The following is a 21,741-nucleotide window of genomic DNA, read 5'->3' on the forward strand; positions in this document are numbered from 1 at the left end:
AATTGAATGCAATTATAATATTTGGCTATTTAATATTTCTATATATAATAATAATAACTTTGCAATTTGAACATTTTAAAACCTATTTTATAAATATGGCTTTTAATATGCATAGTATCACTGAATACGTACACTGAATGTAATTAAAATAACATTTAGCTATTTGTAGCTATGTTTAGATTAGCGCTGTCAAACGATTAATCGTTATTAATCGCATCAAAAATAAGATGTTTTAGTTCACATAATGTGTGTACTGTATATTTATGTATATATGCATACACGCATACAGTATATATTTTGAAACTATTTACATGTTTACATGTAAATACATAATTTGTTTTTAATTTGTAGACATAATAAATGTACACAGCACACTATATTATCTAAACAAAAACTTTTATTTTTGATTAATTGTTTGACATTTTTACACATGCATGTATATATTTAAGAAAAAAATTGTTAAATATATTTATATACAATATAAATATGTGCATGCTAATACATGTAAATATTTTCAAAATATGTACTGTATGTGTGTCTCTTTATATGGACATATGGAATAAATATACAAAGTACACACACACATTATGTAAACAAAAACTTTTATTTTGGATGTGATTAATCGTTACCCAGCATGTGTGTGTGTGTGTATGTATGTATGCTTTATCTCTTTACCTGCCTAAATTTAATACTCCATATTATTTAATTGGAATAAAATTAATTTAATTATATAAATAATATTTCCAAGATCATGACTAGATGCCACTCATTGAAGTACTCAGCTAATTTTCACTTCGCAATATAGCCAGATTCTTCCTGATTTCTCAAACATTTTTGGATCCCCAAAATTTGATTCTGTCGTGTTTCTGTTCCAGAAACCTTCAACCCAGAGCCCTTTGGGCTTTTCTTCAGTCTCGTCCGGAGAGAAGTGGAGTGGCATGGAGGACCCCAAAAGCCCCGTGAAGGTGATCAAACCTTCCCGCTCGAGCGGGGGCAAGCCGTCGTCCTCCAAACCCCAACGGGAAAGCGTCAAACTCCCAAGCCGAAGCAAGGATGCCATCCCCAGGGTGAAAGAGGAGATTCAGGGTGGCCCCAGCGCTGGCAGGAACCGCACCAGCAGCCCCCAGGAGCCTGGGAAGGGCAAAGCCCGCCGGCTAACGGGCAGAACTAACTCTGGCGAGAGGGGGAAAGGGAAGCCCCAGCCCAGTGAGGGCTGTCATCAAGGCCAGGAGAACAAAACTCCAGTCCGAAACAGTGGACTGGTCAAGGATGTAGGAGCAGCACCGCTGACCAGCACAGCAGAGGAGATCTCAACACACGACAACACCATCACCGCTAAAGACAGCATAACCGGTGAGAAAATACACACCGATAATCTGATGAGATCTGGACAATTTAGGTTCAATGAATGTGTGGGGTCAGTAATGTTTTTGAAAGAAATCTCTTTATGCTCACCATGGCTGCATTTAATTAATACAGTAAAAATTTGGTAATATTGTGAATTAATATTATTACGATTTAAAATAACTATTTTCTGTGAATATATTGTAAAATGTAATTTATTACTGTGGTGCAAAGCTGAATTTTCAGCATCATTACTCCATTCTTCAGTGTCGCATGATCCTTCAGAAATCATTCTAATATGCTGGTTTACTGCTCAAGAAACATTTCTGATTATTATCAGTGTTGAAACAGTTGTGCTGCTGAATGTTTTTGTGGAAACCGGAATCTTCTATGAATAGAAAGTTTAAAAGAACAGCATTTATTGGAAGTAGAAATCTTTTGCACAATTATAAATGTCTTTACTGTCATTTTTGATCAATTTAATGTGTCCTTGCTGAATAAAACTAGTAAAAAAAAAAAAAAAAAAAAACATTTGAACTCTAGTGTATATTTATTAGTGGCAAATAATACATGCATGAAAATGCTGAAATTTAATGAACTATTATTTAACAAAATATATATTTTAAATTCACTAAAGGTGTTTGAAAAGAACATGTTTATCATCTTTTAACAAGACCTGTTATCTGTGGTAGTGTTGGTGTATTTACTATGTTTTGCCTTTCTCTGGCAGTGTTATCAATGTATAATTATAATTTAATTATAGCATAATTGTAGGTTTTTGTGTTCAAATAATATTTGTAAGTGTGTTAAGTCAATATTGTGTAAAATAACTAAATTTCTGCAGTTGTGTGTTTACTTATTTTATAATAATTTACTAATTTAATATTAAAACAACCTACATAATTATAATTATGTATTTGTGATACATATGTATGAGTGCGTGAGTGTGTGTGTGTATATTATTTTATGTATTTATTATATGCATTCATGTGTGGGAGTGTTTGTGTATTTTAGGTAACTTTTTGGGGAGGTGCAGACATGTAAAGAGTAATGGTTGGTTATGCTATCGGTGTCTGTTTCTTTAAATCTCAGGTGTGGAGGCGGGCAGACAGAGAGGCGAGGTCACAGTGGAGGCTGGAAACCTGACCTCTGACCAGCAGCTGGGACTCAAACAGGCAGAGGAGAGACTGCAGAGGGACTACATCCACCGGCTGCTAAAGGTAAGACATATATCGAAAAGCTTGATATTTATTGAGGAAGCGCTGTTGTACTTGGTTGTTCAAGTCCACAGATTCAAAACACATTCATTAGAAATGAATGTGGCCTCAATACGTGATAAGCTCTATCTGACAGTGTTTGTGATAATGTAGATTACCACAGAAGATAATTTTGACTAGTTGGAGATAGTTATTGCTGAAATGTTTTAAAAGTGTAGCAACAAGACTTTATATTTTTACATTATATGTGTTAACATGAGACTAGTTTGACAGAATAACTTACTTCCCGTGTCAGTGTACAATTAACTCCTGTCATGAACAAATAGAGCTGGTAACTTTCACATAAAAAAAGAGGATTAAATGTATTTTTATTTATTTTAATTTATTTAGCTATTTATCATTTATTTTGCATGGTTTTATTTGTTTTATTAAATAAATATAAATATAAATTTTTTTTTTTTTTTTTTTTTTTTTAATAATTAAATTTTTTAAAAAATTTGTTATAACCGTTTTACTGCTGTGTTTGATTAATTTTGTTAATCTCTCAGTCTCACCCTGTAGATCATATTTGCTTTAAAGGGGTCATCGGATGTAGTGGTAGACCGATATATCGGGACGATATTTGGCATTTTTCAAATATTGGCATCAGCCGATAAGTTTTCCTGTTTGGTCGGTGCGTTTGAGGCGGGACTTTTATTTTGACAGTGCTGAGAACGGCAGCGTCTGAGTGCTCACATTCTCCCTCTGGTTTACTGTTGTCGTTAACAGTTTAGGCTTGCTGCGATAGACAGTGTCGGCGGTGATACCGGTGATAAGCCGCAACACCAGTTACGTCACTTGCCGTCACCGTCGTTTAGATTTTTTTTTTTTGTAATAAAAATAATTTAGTTCAGTTAGAGGACAAGTCGAGCTGACTGACAAGAAGGTTGAAAAAGACAAGACAATGGTGGAAGAGTTTCAAAAAGAAATGTAAAAGCGCCTGTTTTAAAAATATTTTGGATTTTGAAAAGCCTGTTGACTTCTGCCAGATTAATAGAAGTTTTTTTTAAACGTTCGTTTCTCATTTGGTTCCATAGTATTTGCTGATTTTTATTTTATTTAAACTGTGTATTTATGTTTTTTTTTTTTTCATTATTTTACATCAAGGTGTATGCCGTCCATGCCTCCAAATTTTCTTATTCATTTTGCTAATAAATGTTCTACGTTTCATAATTATTTGTTCCTCATTTACTGATTTTTAGTTTTGTATACCTATTTAAACTTTGTGTAAGTTATACGTTATTTTATATTAGGCATATGGCATGGTGTATTTTTATTCATTTTGTTAATAAAAGTTCTGTGTTTTACTTTGTATTTTGTTGTTGCTTGAATTGAATTCAAGCAATTGATGCCGAATTGCCGCCAATTTAAAAGTGAAAGCAAAATGCGCTCGTTGCTTTTATAAGCTAAGCAAAGGAAAGTGAGGGAAAACTCAAACGAACTAAAAACAAACAACTGCTTGACGCCGAATTGCCGCAAATGTAAAAGTGAAAGTAAAATGCGTACGGTGCTTTTTCAAACTAGGCTATTTAAAATTGAAGGAAAGTGAGGGAAACGTTCTACGTTCTGAAAACTCAAACGAACTAAAAGCAAACAACTGCTTGATACAAATACAAACTATTTAAAACCGAAGGAAAGCAAGGAAAAGAGGGAAAACTCAAACGACCCCCCCCCGCCACCACCACCACCACCACCACGGTGTTACTGGTGTTGTCACACGTCGATTAACCGGTGGGAAAATTTCCTCACCGTCACAACCCTATAACAGTTCTGTCTAATAAGGATATAAGTCTGTCTAATAATCAGATAGAACTGTTAAATAAAGGAATTAAATGTAAAAAGTATTATAACGATTGCTTTTAAACTATCAAATTTCTTAAATATTAAATAAAATTATATCGGCTATATATAGGCCACCCTGCTTTCCAAGATATCGGCATCGGCTGTCAAAAAAACAATATCGGTCGACCACTAATTGGATGCGACATGCACCTTTACAAGTTGTTTGAATTTAAATGTGTGTTGACAGTGTGTGTACACAACCACCCTATAATGATAAAGATCCATCCAGTGTTTTTTTTAATCTCGTTAAATCATTTCCCCTTTCTCATATCAAGCCATTCTCAGATGCCTGTCTGTGTGACGTCACATAGACCCAGGCCCCTCTCAAGACTGTTGATTGACACTAGCGTTTTACCTTAGACCTGCCCTGAGTGAGCTGTAATCAGTCCGCCATTGTTTCGATGCTGGAGCAGATGTAGACAAGAATGTCTCCTAAGCGATTGATGCGTTTTGTTGTTGGATGTAATAATGAACATAGAAGTCGTCATTTACTCTCAACATCTGAGAATACTCAGTGAGAATAGCTATACCTAGTTAAACAAACAAACAAAAAAAAACACAGCTCTCTATTCACATTTCAAAACATTTATTTTTCAAAATGCAGAAAACAAATGTAAATCAACATGGTAATTTGTAATAATTGTTCATTTAATGCTTGAATTACAAAAAAAAATCCCAAATTAAATCTTAAGAGTTGTACGTTAACATTTAGTCATTTAGCAGACACTTTTATCCAAAGTGACTTACAAATGAGGACAATAGAAGCAATCAAAGCCAACAAAAGAGCATTTGAGAAGAATATTCCCTGAGCACATTAAAACAATAAAAAGAATGTACAGTCAATATACTTTAACTTGCATACAAAAACATTTGCTCATACTGTCTGACTCCTTTGACATGTATTGCAATGTCAACTTGTGTCATCAAGTAAACACAATAGCTGAATCAAGAGAAAACGTGAAAATAAACACGCAAGACCTTTCTTCTCCGTGTTGTGCCCAAGCAGGACAGGAATGCCATGGAGAACTGCAGTGTGTTGAAGAGTATCCTCGGTTTCCTGAAAAGAGGGAAGAGTAAATAAAATGAGATTCCATGTTATTCTGAATGTGTAAAGAATGTCTTATTTATTGCTTTTAGTTTGCTGACAATCCGTTTAATTTAATGAGCTGGTCCTTCTAAAAAATTAAATTCTCTTATTATTTATCACCCTTATGCTAACCTCCATGTATATTACTTTCTTCTGATAAATACAACAATTTTTTGAAAAATAATCAATCTCTGTGAGTCCATATTTGATACTTAAAAAAAACAAACAAACACAGCAATTGTGACGGTAATTCATATGAGCCCAGTGGAGGAATAAGTATCTACCAAAGACATCTTCACAACATTTCTCTCGTTTTTGAAGCATTGACTTTAAGGGTCCCTTCCTCTAGCATTATATGATCTCACATACGTAGATTAGATTATTTTTCAAAAAATCTTTAGATTGTGTTTATCTGAAGAAAAAAAGTCATATACATCTGGGACAGTATAAGAATGAATAAATGATCAGATAGTTTAGATTTTTGGGAAGAGTATCCCTTTAAAACATCCTTTTCTGCCAAGCAAACTCATCACATACCTTCTCCAAGTTGTCTGTTTTTCCTGCCAGAATTAAGAGAAAAAAAAAAAAACTGTGATTAGTTGTAGAACAACAAAAAACACATTAATGATCAATATCTTTAGCATAATTTTCACTCATGCACTTTGTATTATATTAAAGAAACTAACCTCATATATGTACATATTGCAGGCATCCTCAGATCTGGCCCACTCCTGCAGAGTTTAGCTCTAACCCTAATCTCAAACACCTGAGCATGCTAATCAGAGTCTTCAAGATCATTAGAGTCCATGAATTAGAGTCTTGTGAAGCTACAACAGTTATTTAGTAAAGGACGGTTATTTATTAAAGAGTTATTTTCTCTTTATCTTTTGTTTGATTAACATTAATAACATACCACAGCAGGTTTATTTAGGCTGCTGTCATTTTAAGAAAGAATCTAATATTCTGATCCACATCTGTTTTTCTCCTAATTGTTCACGTTCATTTTAGACAACTGACTGTTTATGTGAATACTGAGAAAGATTGGTATTTTACATATCTGTGTGTTTATTTCCTTTCATTCAAATGCCGCGAAACAGAACACATTTCTGAACTTGAATGCTGACAGGCATCAGCGTGCGCGCACAGAGATCCGTTGCACGAGTGTCGAGCTCAATTTTCTTTCCACGCACTTTTAAAGTATCAATCAAGCACGTCCTGTTCTTTAATCTCAATTCATCTGTGCTTCATCACTCTTAACGTGTCAGTAATTCAAACACTGAACACTGCGTGGATATATTTACCAGGAGCGACATAGACGACATGACATAAAATGTATATTGACACTTTATATTCGACAAAACGCGTGCATTAATCCATTAACTTTGACTTTAATATCATATAATCAAGTTCCTTAACAATAAACTCAAACTTATGTATAAATACTCACCAGTTTTATTGTTTATCAGCCGAGGTCTTCCACAAAACAAGATGGCCGTTGATCAGAAAATTCTCAATCCAAACCCTGATGACGTCAGTGGTAACATGGCTTGCACAGCACTCAAACAAATCATGTAACCTTAACTAGGGACATTTGAGTAACTAGGACTTTTAGCACAAAAAGTGAGATTTAATAGATCTACATCAGTAAGGTAAACAAACAATAACATTTTAAGTAAAGTCAACAAAATGAATTGAGTTAGCACGTTTGCTAGATTTTACAGTGTAAGTGCATTTGTTCGCGTGAATCAATCAAACTTCTTGATTGAATCATTCAATCAAGAAGTGAGTATAAGGTTCTTTTATGAATCTTTGCAAATCGCCTTTCCTAATAATGTGCTATTTAGCAAGTTCCGTGGCTAAAGTAAACAGTATCATGAGAACAGCTCGTCACCCCACGGAAGAGAGGGGCGTGGTCAGAAGAGCTCATTAGCGTTTAAAGGAGCATGCACTAAAATGGCTTGCTGAAAACAGAGCTGATTTTGACAGGGTAAAAAGGGTGTTGTTTTACACTACCATTGAGAAATTTTAACCAAAGTACGTTATAGACTTTTCATTAAGACTCTAAAGAATCATATCAACTTGTGGAAAATGGGCATCCGATGACCCCTTTAACTTGCATAGACTAGTTTCATTTGACTTTAGCTGTAGCTCAAACTCTGATAACTGTCCCGAGGATCAGTGTAAATGTGACTGCATGTTTTCACGCTCACTAGCTGATTTTGCTTTTGAATGACAGTGAAAAGCGCCTTGTTAATAGAATCCCGAGTCGTTGAGCGCCTCTTGATTTCTCAATTAACACGTCTGTGGAGCATGCAGATGTGTGAAGAGATGTGCTGTGTTGTGATTGCTTTCTCAGCCGTTGTGTATTTCCACAGCCGTCGCCGGAGTACCCCAATTTCCAGTATCTATGCAAACTGTGTTCAGTCCATGTGGAGAACATCCAGGGTGCTCACAAGCACATTAAAGAGAAACGTCACAAGAAGAACATCATGGTGAGGACGCAAGCTGTTATCTTCCCAACACTTTTTTTTTTTTTTGTGTGCTCTATAAAATGCACAGTGACTTTAAGCTTGGGGAAGGTTTTTCTGTTCTAGTTTCTTTTTTGTCAGCCAATATCTACATGAAGTGTCTTCTGATACTTTTGAAGTTATTGTTTCAGTAATTTATAGATGCATTCACATGTTCTCTGATGTTGTTTAATGGTCACATGACATGCATATAAATAGATCAAATATTTAATCTCTTAGTTAGTGTTTGATTTTGTAGAATTAAACCTTTTTTGTTGTTGTGATAGTGTCTCAATCCACATTACGTTCACACTGGAATTTTAGGAATCCAGCCAGTGTTATTTTAGTATTTTGAGTATTTATTTTTTTGAGATGCTATTGTAGTTTTTATTAAGTTTTTATTTTGATATTTTCTTTTTTCATTTGAATTTTTGTTAAAGTTTTAGTAATTTAGTTATGTTTTTGCCATTTTGGTTTAATTTTTGTAATATTTCTATATAATTTAAATAATTTTATTTCATTTTAGTTTTGTTTATAGTACATCAAGTTAAGCTAAATGAAAATGAGAAATGTTGCTTTGGCAAAATGTGTGTTTTTGTCATGTTTTCCTTTTTATGTTTTATTTTATTTCAAGTAATAAAAATGGTATTTATGGTTTTAGTTTAGTTAACTATAATAGCACTGAACCCAACCAAATTTAATAATAATTAGGGATGCAACGATACCGTATTTTCAGATCCGATCCGATACCGAAAATTCTGAGTATCTGCCTATACTGATCCACTCCGATACCAGTGCAGTTTTTTTTTTTAAATCAATGTATAATTTCTTTACTTCTCTGTGTTGACCTGATCGTCACTCTTTTGTGTGTTAAACACAATCTACTACATATATACATTTAATGAAAAATGAAAAAATACATAAAAATACAAAAAAATAAACATTTTTATTTACAAATGAATGTGCAGGACTAAATCTGGTAAAATGTTACACATTGCTCTTTGTATTGTTGTAAAATACATTCATGAAAAAACAAGTAAATACATTTATATATATTTATATACGTAAGGGATAATCAACGGCTAGCCGTGCATTAAAGGATTTTAAATGCATGACGTGGAGGCAAAGAACCTCCGGTTGCCTACGCAGTTGATTATCCCGCTTATTCCATGGTCATTTGCCAAGTTATAGACAAGTTAAAACTAGTATTGCTCTTTGCAATATTTGACCGAATGGGTAAAAATTAAAACTGAATTCGGCAGTTAAGGCTCGTTAGCTCAGCATTCTGCCTGCTTCAAATCAGACACAGAGATGAAATAGTGCGGTAAGATCACAATCATCACATTTATTTGAATGAATTCTAGCATGTATTTCAATTAATTATCACGAGAGAGAGAGAGAGAGAGCTGACAGTTGTGTGTGTATTACCTGCGTCTGCGCGCGTCTCTCTCTACAAACACTTCAAAAACAGCCAATTTACCATTGTTGCTGAGGAATATAATGTAGCAATCTAGTATCTAGGCTATTTTATTAATACAAATCGCGGGGAAGCGTTGACAAGAAGTTTATGTGTGTGTGCAGCGCAATCTGCGATCTTCAAACTCTCTCTCTCTCTCTCTCTCTCTCTGTGTGTGTGTGTGTGTGCGAGAGTGATGTGTGTTGGTTAGTGTGCATCAATTAAAGCAGCGCATTAATATGGAACAGTGATTAAACTGACTTGGAACTACCTGTGCATTAAACGGTTTTACTGCATGCCTGCCAGCCAATCAGAATCCAGTATTCAGACAGACCATGGAATAATATAACATTTAAAGACATTTCTTTTAAATGTATAGCACAGTAATGAAAGCAGCAACATATGATAGATAGGACAGAACAAGAAAGATTATTAATAATCTTTCATTGCTCAGAAAATTATTATGATATGAAAGGCTCGAATACAGAGCGGCACAAAGTGCTTATGTGCATCCCGTGCGCAGAATGATGCGCTTGAAGCAAAATGGGAGTCACAGAGCGCAGGCTGCGCAGCCCTCCAAGTCTGTATAGAAAAGTACAAAGGGAAGAGATATTGATGCATAGTGTATTAAATCTGTGCTGTAGTTTGAGCATTTTCTTTTAACAGTTTTAAACCTCAGTTACTGTACGCTCTTGAAGTGAGTTTAATCGTTTTGATTGTAGTAACCGAACGCGGCACACAGTTTGAATGCTGAATGGAAGATGACAGACAGCCGCAGCGGGGAGAAGAGTTTATGTGAACTTGAATTTAATGACTTAAATATTCATTTGTAGCTCACATTAAACTATGGAACAGCTTCAGAACACTTGGAATATAGTGCACAAAAACATTATGGTGCTTTATAATGTTTGTGTGCCTTTCGTGGGGCTCAACAATAACACAAAATAGTATACGCACAATATCGGATTTGGATCGGTCTCATCTGACTGATACCCGATCCGGCAGGAAATGACGATACTGAGTATCGGATCAATGCATCCCTAATAATAACAATAATAATTATTATTTATTCATATATTAATTATTAATATAAAATGAATATTTGATTATATAATACAATTTGAATTTTACACTGCAAGTTTACGATATTAATATTAAGTTAAAATGTTTTAATAATTGCAAATTTTATGGATTATGTTGCTGAGTTTGTGTTTGCCATGTAAATAGCCCTGATGCTAATATGCCATTAAAAAAATTAATAAACAAGCAAATACTTCAAGGTATTTCAAATCCTCAAGATATTATTTTGGTAGAATGTTGCTGAAATGCTGTAATGTTCTACCCACAAAAAATGTATAAAAATTATAGAAATGATCAGGCATGCAAAAGAACACTGCTTGTCGCTGTTAGCGTGCTAAAACCCTCTCAGGAAAGAAGAATTCTGTATTCATCACCTTTAAAGCACCAGCACCTCGCTGTATAATAGCTAAATTTTGGATATTTTGTATTGGATTTTACTCATTTTTATTGTTTATTCTCTTGTTTATGTGGGTCTTTGCAGGAAAAGCAGGAGGAGAATGAGCTGCGAGCGCTGCCGGCTCCCTCTCCGGCCCAGTTGAAGGCACTAGACTCGGTCGTGCTGGAGGCGACAGAGACGCACGGCATCTCGGAGGAAGACTTCGCGCTTAGGCAAGCCGTGGTGCTCCGGATGGAGGGGATTATATGCAAACAACTCACAGGTACACTGCTTGGGTAATAGCTTAAGTAAACTAAACTGAAGTCAAGAAAGTGTTTCTTCCAGTCTGCTGAATATCTAACTGCTTGTTTTATCTTCTTAGCGTGTTCTCTCCGCCTGTACGGCTCCTGTCTCACCCGCTTCGCCTTCAAAACGAGTGACGTCAACATCGACGTCTCTTATCCCTCCACTGTGAGTGAACGAACATGCATGCTTCTGTGGATACGTGTCAGTGTGTTCTACTGTGTTTGTTAAAGTTGTGCACATGTCTGTTGTGCAGATGACTCAGCCTGATGTGCTGATCCAGGTGCTGGAGATCCTCAAGAACAGCGGTAAGTTTCCCTTTAATTCAACTACAAGCCATTATAATCCTACACTAAGTTTGAATGGTCTGGGGAATTAGTATGTTGTTGTCTGAAAAAAAAAAAAAAAAATACAACTTGAATGTCCTTGCTTCATAATTCTAAATAGATATCCAATGTAATGAACAGATTTTCGTTAAAAATGAGGGTTGTCAAAATACATTTTCGAGTTAATTACTTATGGCGATTAATTAATAAAATTAATTTGATATTACCTCCCATAGTCTTGGCAACCAATAAAAATGTTAAGTCACAGAAAACCTAATATAAATGAATGACATTCTGTTATTTCTATACCAAGTACAGTTTTACATTTAAATTAGTTTAAACTGAGTTGGAAAAGTGATTGACTAATACTGTACATTTGTAGTACAAATATTTATCTATGTTTACATTATATTTGCTTATAAAAATATTACTTAATGTTATGTGTTTTATTTATATACATTTTTAAAAATACATGTTTGTATGTGTTTAACTTAATAACAAAAATCTAAAATTACTAAATATGTATAATGTAGTTTAATATTATTTAAAAGTTTATACATTGTACATTTTAATATTTTATATTATGAAATAAATTATGTAGCTTAAATTAAAAATTAAAAACTGAAGGGGAAAAATAAGTGTAAAATTACAGAATATATAAAACATAGTATAATTATATTATTTAAAATGGTGTACATTTTACATTTTAATATTTTGTATATAGAATATTTATATTAACACACAAAACAATAATGGGAAAAAATAACTAAAATTTAGGATATTACTATATAGAAAAACAGTAGTCAAAAGTTTGTCCAACCGGTTTAAAACAGAAAAATATATGAATGTGAAGTTTAGTTTTGCTTATGAGTCTGCAATATTAATTTCCGTAATTTAAGACTTTAGATCAGAAGGTTTGTAGTATGAATGTGCTTCACTTGGCTGTTTACCAGCTCTAACGGCTGAAAGTTGATAAATGCACCAGACTTGAGTTTCGAGAGCTCAGATTAACTCGAGTTTCGCTTTTGTTTCCAGTGGAGTTTACTGAGGTGGAGTCAGATTTTCATGCCAAAGTCCCTGTTGTTTTCTGCAGAAATGTGGCCAGGTCGGTTTAATGTCAGCAATAAAACGCTTCTATAAATAGTCACAGCACACAAAGAATAAATATTTGAAGACATCAATAATAGCCTGTCATAGCTAATAGGAGTTGTTTGTTGTCTCTGCAGTGGGTTAATGTGCAAAGTGAGTGCAGGAAATGATGTCGCGTGCCTCACCACCAATCACCTTGCAGCTCTGGCCAGACTGGAGCCGAGGCTCGTGCCTCTGGTTCTGGCCTTCCGTCACTGGGCCAATGTATGTATGACTCGCCATCAGGTTTTACAGACATTACAGTAACCGTTCTCACCGAGGTCTAACGAGATTGTGTGTTTATTTGTAGCTGTGCCACATTGACTGTCAGGCGGAGGGAGGAATCCCGTCCTACTCGCTGTCTCTGATGGTCATATTCTTCCTGCAACAGAGAGCCAAGCCCATCTTGCCCGTGTATCTTGGACACTGGGTATGAACTCATGTTTTTGTCAACCTCAAATGAATCTGTAATCTGAGTTAGTTTTTAAACTGGGGGGTGCAAGAGGTCAGTGGAAAAGTGTAGAGAAAGTTTCAAATAAAACATTTATAATAATAATCATTTGCAGGATAAATTGATTTAAATAAATAATGCATCTAACAGTACAGTACTTTAGAGATTTGAAAAAACAACAACAACAAAACCCCATAATTGCAACATAATATAGACTGTTTTTTTATGCATGCTTATTATTATTATTATTATTATTATTATTATTATTATTATTATTATTATTATTTTTCACAGTATAAATTAATTAAAAATGTTTTAAATAAAAAATAATACAGCTAATAGCACAGTACTACAGTGAGTGGGGAAAACATTAATTGCTAGATAAACTAAATGTTTTCAAAGTAATTTTTTTTTTACACACATTGAAAATAATTTTTAACGGTATGAATTGATTTAACAAATAATGCATCTAACAGTGACTGGGAGAAAAACATAATAGAAACTAAATATTTTACACATTTTATGATATTCATTATTCACAGCAAAATTTATTTACATCAACAAATACATCTAACAGCACAGTTCTTTAGTAAGTAAAAAAAAAAGTAATGTAACTAAATATTTTCCAAATACTATTTTATGCATATAATTAGGGGTGTGCAATATGACGATTTTTGATCGTGGACGATAAAAATGTCTCCACGACCTGCTTTTGAAGAAATATCGTAGTATCGTGCTACAGCGCACATTCTATCAGCTGCAGTTCTTATTCCTCCGTCTCAATATACTGTGCATTATTCGGATCTGCTTTAAAGCCTTGCCAGTTAAATGTTTTATCACGCGTTGGTCTGACATGCGCTTTTTCTGAGCCCTTACACCCGAAGCGTGCGTGCTAAAGCCTGTCAAAAAGCGCCTGATTACTGAACTAAGTTATCTTGTGCACTAATACTGTCAAAACACACAAGGTTTATGTATAGACTCCGTTGCTTATGTCTAAAATGAGTAAGTAAACAGCTGAGATAAACGGATGCTTGCAGGTCTTAAAGGGGCAGTACTGAACATGCTGCCGACTGTCATTAAAGGGATAGTTCACCTTAAAATACAAACCTGTATTAATTTTTTTTCTTGTGCTGAACACAAAAGAAGATATTTTGAAGAATGTGGGTAGCCAAGTAGTATCTGGTCCACATTGACTTTTGATAGAAGGAAAAAAAAAAAATACTATGGAATAAGTCACTGGGGACCAGCAACTGTTTGGTTTTTCATGTTCCTCGAAATAGCATTTATGTTTAGCAGAAGAAACTCATTCAGGTTCAAAGAAACTTTTGAGTGAGTAAATGATGGTATAAATATAAGACACTTTTTATTTTGGGGTTAATTATTCCTTCAATGTTAATAAAACACCAAAACACAAAGAGAAAAATCACTCACTACTCTTGACTGAAAAACGTTAATACAGTTGATTTAATAGGAATCAATCTATATAGTGTTTTATTTTTATATTTGTTGATTCAATTTCTCGAATGCTCCTGCTAAATACACCTATTGTACCTGAAAATAAAACACTGTTTTAATAACAAAGATAAAATAATGACATATTTTTATCTTCGCTCACTTTGGCCTAAATATCCACCATTCTTTTTTAATATTTTTGTTACCTTGAAAGGTTTTGTCTTTATAATAGGGAAATTAGTTTGGCTGTAATGCTCAGACAACTTGCAAAATAGTAAAACCAACATGACAAAGAATCGTGATAAAATCGTGAATCGTGATTTTTCTTAAAAATATCGTGATATTAAATTTTTGCCATATCGCCCACCCCTACATATAATATTATTTAAATAAACATATAAATCTAATAGCACAGTACTATAGTGAGTGTGAAAATTGCATATTTATTATAATATTTATTTTTCACAGCATGAATTGATTGAAAGTTATTTTAGAATTTGACCTTTAAACATGAAAATATGTAACATTTTTCTATTCAAATATACATATAGGCCCGGTTTCACAGACGGGGCTTAGCTTAAGCCAGGACTAGGCCTTAGTTAAAATAAGATATTTAAAGCTGCAATCTGTAAGTTTTGCCTCATTTTCACCATCTCTGTTTGAAAACCTAGAATTGCAGCTGCTTGTGGAATTATCTTCCGTGGTTGTGATCCGGTGTTCCGGCACGGCTCCGGCGCGGATGAATCTAATGTTTTGAGTTGAATGTGTGACAGTCATTCACCTCACCGGTGTGGATGCTGTACTCAGGAATCACAGATTCTAGCCTACATCTTGGAATGTATGACCCAAATAAGAATTTTCACCATACATTGCCATCTGAAAAAGTAACAAGTCTGCCACGTTTGTTCTGACCAACTGAGGAAAAAAGAATTACAATAAATCGCGCTACCAATGGTGATTTAATCTAAAGATCGGTTAGCTCATATCACATCTAACTGTGCAAATTATTATTATTGTTATACTTTATTCTCAAATGATTAATGTTAACAACATCAGCATTGCATGACTATGAGTATAGCGTGTAGTAGCGTGTAGATTTCAATTTCTGTACAGTCTAATATCTAATTGTCATACCATTCGAATTTCATGTTAAGAAATTATTTTAACCCAAAAAGCTAATTATGCTCCCTTCGAACTGGTTTTCTTTAAAATGCAAATCTTGTGTAATCCCAGGCTATCTGTAATCACAAGCAAATTTAAAACTGGAATATAATTTAATCTCATTCACATGTGTTTCATAAACATATAATCCTTTCTGGATTACAATCCGCCATCAAAATGATACATTTAATTATTATGAACACTGGCTGGTTATGTACTTGCTCAAATATTGATTTCGGATCTATTTTAACCCAAAAAAGTTACGGACTTCAGCTTTAAGCAGCTTTTATAAAAATGCCTTGGAAGAAGACATTTCTTGTGTGCATCTTGAGACAAAACAATGGAACTGACATTTTAAGATATGTCAGAGCAAGATATTTTCAGTTGAGACAGCTCAAACATGCATTTTAGTCTGTGACTAGCCTTAAACCATGTCTGTGAAAGCGGGGGATAGCGTTTTAGATTTTAAGATGGGGTCCCCCATGAGGATTGTCATGTTTGGAGGCTTGTTACCAGTGATGGGAATAATGGCGTTATAAATAAATGGCGTTACTAAAGGCGTTATTGTTTTCAGTAACGAGTAATCAAACGAATTACTGTTTCCCCCGTTACAACGCCGTTACTGTTACTGACAATAAAATGTGGCGTTATATTATTAGAATTAAATTTTTCAGTTCATCTGAATGGATGCACAGTGTAGCTGTATTTGACGTACCATAAACTCTAGTGTGAAGGCGCACGACTCGCCGTCGCTTTCTCTCACATACACGCACGCAAAGAAAGTTACAGAGCAAGAGCATAACATGCTTTCATAACATGCAGAATTGACGCGCTACATGTAAACAATATTCTTTGTTGTATTTTCCTGTCAAAATAACGGAGTTCCTTTGGAATTCTTCAGCTTTTTAAGAACTGCCGGTTTCTCTGGTAGTGGGCGGGACTAATGACCAAACGACAATCTCATTGGCTGGCGCTCACCTATTATAGTCCCTGTTTTGATTTCAGCAAATCAATTCGAGCGAACGCAGACAACGTGATTAATATTCATGAACCCAGCAGCTCATTAATCCTTAGTGCGTTTTATGTTGATGACAAATATGCATTCATACTTGGTTATTCTAATTACTAAAGTTCTATCATCATATAATATTAAATTATCATAATATTGTTATAATGCTTGACTGACTGATACTAAGTGTCAGTTGATAAATAGTGTAGATTAATGTACAATGTTTTATAATAATAATTTATTCTTTTTAGTGTCCATTTCATTAATTTAACATTTAATATTGTGGGCATCCAAAGTTATTTGACATTTGAACATTTTTAAAAAAAAGTAACGCAATAGTTACTTTCCCTGGTAATTAGTTACTTTTATTATGATGTAACTCAGTTACTATTTGTGAGAAGTAACTAGTAACTATAACTAATTACTTTTTTAAAGTAACGTGCCCAACACTGCTTGTCACATCTATTTTTGATTTTAAATAACTGTATTTTTGTTTTATGTCTGCTCAGATCAAGGGCTTCGACGTGAAGCGTGTGGATGAGTTTCACCTGACGGGGATGGAGTCGGACTCGTTCGTGGGTTGGGAACACAGACCCAATCCTGCAGGCGAGGGCCGTGGGGACGGCAAAGCCAAACCCGAACCTAAAACCCAGACCGAGAAGAAAGAGAAGAAGGTCGAATATGCTAGGGGGAAGGTGAGCGTTTCACCGCCACTCATGACTGCATTACAGAATCCTTAGTGTGAGTATTATTAGTAACGTGTGTGTGTGTTTGTAGTCTCGTCTGATGCTGCAGCAGCCGGTGAACGCGTCTCTGGGTCAGCTGTGGCTGGAGCTCCTGCGCTTTTACACGCTGGAGTTTGCTCTGGAGGAGCACATCATCAGCATCCGTCTGAAAGAGCTGCTACCGCGGGAGCTCAAGAACTGGCCTCGCCGCAGACTCGCGATCGAGGGTGAGACCACAGATGTCTGAGATTCAGTGTGGTTAACACTGATGTTGCATTGTGAACACTTCATTTGATGGTTAATTTCCTGAAGAGTGTAAGCACTTGGTTTCCATCCAAATGTTTAGCGTTTTTCCGTTCATTCAGCAAAAGGCGTGTCTGAAAACTAGTGCTGTCAATCGATTAAAAAATGTAATTGCGTTAATCACAGTCATGGTAATGTGATTAATCATGATTAATCACAAATTTAAAATACTAGGATTTACCTGTAAATGTGTTGAAATAAAGAAATGCATCACAAACTAGTTTAAGGAAACAGAACCTTTCACACTTCTGCCAGGTATGAGATGTAATCCTTATTCTTTTATCATTATTCTTGTTTTTATTCAGCCATTATCAGCCTTTATACTGGCAATAAAACGTTTACCAAGCCACATCGCTTCAATCCCAGTATACATTTACTCAACTATTATCAAAAGTATTTCTAAATAAATACAAAACATTTTCTTGCGACCTTATGTGAAGTATTATGACAAAATGCATTATGAAGAAGAATTGGACCTGTTCTGCAGGTGCATTAGAGCTAATATTAGCATCATGCCTCATAAGACAATTTATGAGATTAATAGTACACTTTTACTCAGAACTCGGTTCAAACCACCATCGAGTGTTTGTAATAACTTCCTTTTACGATCACATGTGGAATTTGGTCGTTTACTGTTGTTAAAATATGCTATTTATAGCGTTTTATATCGCTGCACAAATTAGCGTTTCAGATGTACACATTCAACTCAAGAAAATCACATACAAACCATATCCTATCGTAATCGTGTATATAATCTATAGTGGCTGTTGTCATGTTTATTTCTGCTGTGTAAAAGCCTTAACATGTATGCTCTGGCTGAAACTCACGTTGTTTGTGATGTTACAACTGCCTCTCCGTTCTTAAGTCGCCAGGGATACATTCCAAGTATAAGACACATTAGTAAAAGGATCTATTTACATTTTTTTATTTATCTATATACACCGTGGTACATTATAAAAGTAGCCCAAAAAACGCAACCCACGGCTCTGTAATTTTTCCCGCGACTGTATTTTCAAAATGGCCCATTTGTGCCACTACCCTTGCAACACTTGTTCACTGTAACCCTCATCACATAGGTAACCTTCCGTGCTGCGATGACGGCAAGAAGTTGGGGTCAAACCTTATCAAACGATTAATTTGCGTTAAAAAAAATATTAACGCGTTACATTTTTTTGATTAATCGCATGCGTTAACGTTGACACCCCTACTGAAAACTGTTTCAAATAAGATTTATAGAGTTGTTCAACCTATCTATTTTCCCTCTTTATGGATGCACTGTTAATAAATGCCAAAACAATCTAATAGACAAAACAATATAATATTTTGGCTGATAAGCTGTTAAAAATAGCTGATATAAAAATTCTGTAGTTTTAAGTTAAAAAAAAAAAAAAAAACTCCAAAAACAATATTTTTTTTAATGCTGCAAGTGAATTTATTAATAACAACATTATAAAATATTATTAAAATCCTGTTTATTAATTGAAAATAAAATTAAAAATTGTTACATGTGAAACAAAAAAGAAAAAGTAATAACGTTTTAAAGTTATGAAAATGTTTTTTGGACATTATTGACAATGACAAAATACAAAATTATTAAAATGAAATAAAAACTGGCAGTAAAAAAATGAAGGCCATTTCAAACTATTAAAAACGCTGTAATAGTATATTAGTAATACTAAAATTTAACTAAAAATGTTACTAAAATCAGATACTACATAGATATTCTGAATATTATATTCCGAATATAATAGTTAGAAAGTCTGTGTGAAATTTATTTTATATAACGGCTAATAGTTTAGTACATTTTAAATATTTTTGTTTAAAATTAGTTGATCAAAATTTTGTACATTTTTGAGATGCTCAAACTACTGTACAATTTTTATTGTGTACATTTTTTAATATTCTAATGTTTTTACTTTTATTTTTTTGTTTTTTAATTATCTTGTACAAAATATTACTTATATATATTAGTGGTGGGCCGTTATCGGCGTTAACGTGCTGCGTTAACGTGAGACTCTTATCGGGCGATTAAAAAAAATGTCGCCGTTAATCTATTCTCAAAGTTGGGTTGGGAGCTGGGTCTATACTACGCAAGCTATGATGACTTTCACCTTGATATTTTAGCGCGGATGTATACCTAGCCGAATTGCACTGTAGGGGGCGAGAACGAGTCTTCGAACCTGTGTGTATGCGTGCTAACATGGATGCAGCTATGAAGCCGCCGGGTTTGCTTCAGGGAAAATTTATTTTTAAGAAGCTTCCCAATGGAAATCGGCAAGTCATTTCTGTCTCTACGTTACATGGTCGCGCTCTCTGTATCGCGTTCCGCCCCGGTTCGCGCGCACACACACACACACACACACACACACACACACACACACACACACAAACAAACGTAAGCGCACACACAAGTGAGCACACTCCCACTCCTATTTGTAAATATTAAGCCGCAAAACATCTATCTAAATATGACTTCTGTGTGTCTCTGTGTTAATGTATGGCGCAGACGCACGGGTTTGTTCACTACTCATACAGAAGCCCGCGTGACGCTTGCGGCGATATTAACGTCTGTCGTCTCACTAAATGAGGACATAAATACATGAACAACATCTCCAGAACTGCTCTGAGAGTCACTTCATGAGCATTCGAGCGTTTCATTTGAGAAAAACTATCCTCACGGCAACCCGTCAAAATAAAAGTTCGGTTTCACTTGAAGACATTAGGCAGAACGTAATAGGCTACTACTACTAAAACTATTAAAACCTTATCTTTAAGGAATAATCATACAATGTCTTCAATGTTATTATCAATATTAAATTCTTGATGACTGCTAGTTGTTTACTTACCTACTTGGCAGAATTCAAATGAGCCATTTTAATCTAGATTAATCTAGATTAATTCCAAGATTACAGTGAGATTAATCTAGATTAAAAAAATTAATCTATGCCCACCACTAATATATATACATACATACATACATACATACATACATGCATACATACATACATACATACATGCATACATACAGTGGGGCAAAAAAGTATTTAGTCAGCCACCAATTGTGCAAGTTCTCCCACTTAAAAAGATGAGAGATGCCTGTAATTTTCATCATAGGTATACCTCAACTATGAGAGACAAAATGAGAAAAAAAAAATCCAGAAAATCACATTGTAGGATTTTTAAAGAATTTATTTGCAAATTATGGTGGAAAATAAGTATTTGGTCAATAACAAAATTTCATCTCAATACTTTGTTATATACCCTTTGTTGGCAATGACAGAGGTCAAATGTTTTCTGTAAGTCTTCACAAGGTTTTCACACACTGTTGCTGGTATTTTGGCCCATTCCTCCATGCAGATCTCCTCTAGAGCAGTAATGTTTTGGGGCTTTTGCTGGGCAACACGGACTTTCAACTCCCTCCAAAGATTTTCGATGGGGTTGAGATCTGAGACTGGCTAGGCCACTCCAGGACCTTGAAATGCTTCTTACGAAGCCACTCCTTCGCTGTTCGGCGGTGTGTTTGGGATCATTGTCATGCTGAAAGACCCAGCCACGTTTCATCTTCAGTGCCCTTGCTGATGGAAGGAGGTTTTCACTCAAAATCTCACGGTACATGGCCCCATTCATTCTTTCATTTACACGGATCTGTCGTCCTAGTCCCTGTTTCCACCCCCATGCTTCACAGTAGGTATGGTGTTCTTTGGATGCAACTCAGCATTCTTTCTCCTCCAAACACGACAAGTTGAGTTTTTACCAAAAAGTTCTATTTTGGTTTCATCTGACCATATGATCATCCAAATGCTCTCTAGCAAACTTCAGACGGGCCCGGACATGTACTGGCTTAAGCAGGGGGACACGTCTGGCACTGCAGGATTTGAGTCCCTGGCGGCGCAGTGTGTTACTGATGGTAGCCTTTGTTACTTTGGTCCCAGCTC

The 21,741-nt window shown here is 34.9% G+C and overlaps 1 protein-coding gene across 2 annotated transcripts in view; it reads left to right on the plus strand.

The window, feature by feature from the left end:
- Positions 1–21,741, plus strand: part of tut4 (terminal uridylyl transferase 4) — a 51,767-nt gene that overhangs the window by 2,535 nt on the left and 27,491 nt on the right. For both annotated transcript variants that reach the window (XR_009268861.1, XM_058763744.1), the window contains exons 2-12: positions 876–1,353; positions 2,437–2,564; positions 7,905–8,021; positions 11,054–11,231; positions 11,331–11,419; positions 11,508–11,559; positions 12,613–12,682; positions 12,804–12,930; positions 13,016–13,135; positions 17,288–17,473; positions 17,556–17,730. Coding sequence is in view for 1 of the 2 variants with exons in the window: in XM_058763744.1 (XP_058619727.1) it covers positions 939–1,353; positions 2,437–2,564; positions 7,905–8,021; positions 11,054–11,231; positions 11,331–11,419; positions 11,508–11,559; positions 12,613–12,682; positions 12,804–12,930; positions 13,016–13,135; positions 17,288–17,473; positions 17,556–17,730 (1,657 nt within the window). In the remaining variant the exon portion in view is untranslated. The remainder of the gene's footprint in view (positions 1–875; positions 1,354–2,436; positions 2,565–7,904; positions 8,022–11,053; positions 11,232–11,330; positions 11,420–11,507; positions 11,560–12,612; positions 12,683–12,803; positions 12,931–13,015; positions 13,136–17,287; positions 17,474–17,555; positions 17,731–21,741) is intronic.

The sequence above is a fragment of the Onychostoma macrolepis genome, chromosome 23 (assembly GCF_012432095.1).
Source record: "Onychostoma macrolepis isolate SWU-2019 chromosome 23, ASM1243209v1, whole genome shotgun sequence".
NCBI lineage: Eukaryota > Metazoa > Chordata > Actinopteri > Cypriniformes > Cyprinidae > Onychostoma > Onychostoma macrolepis.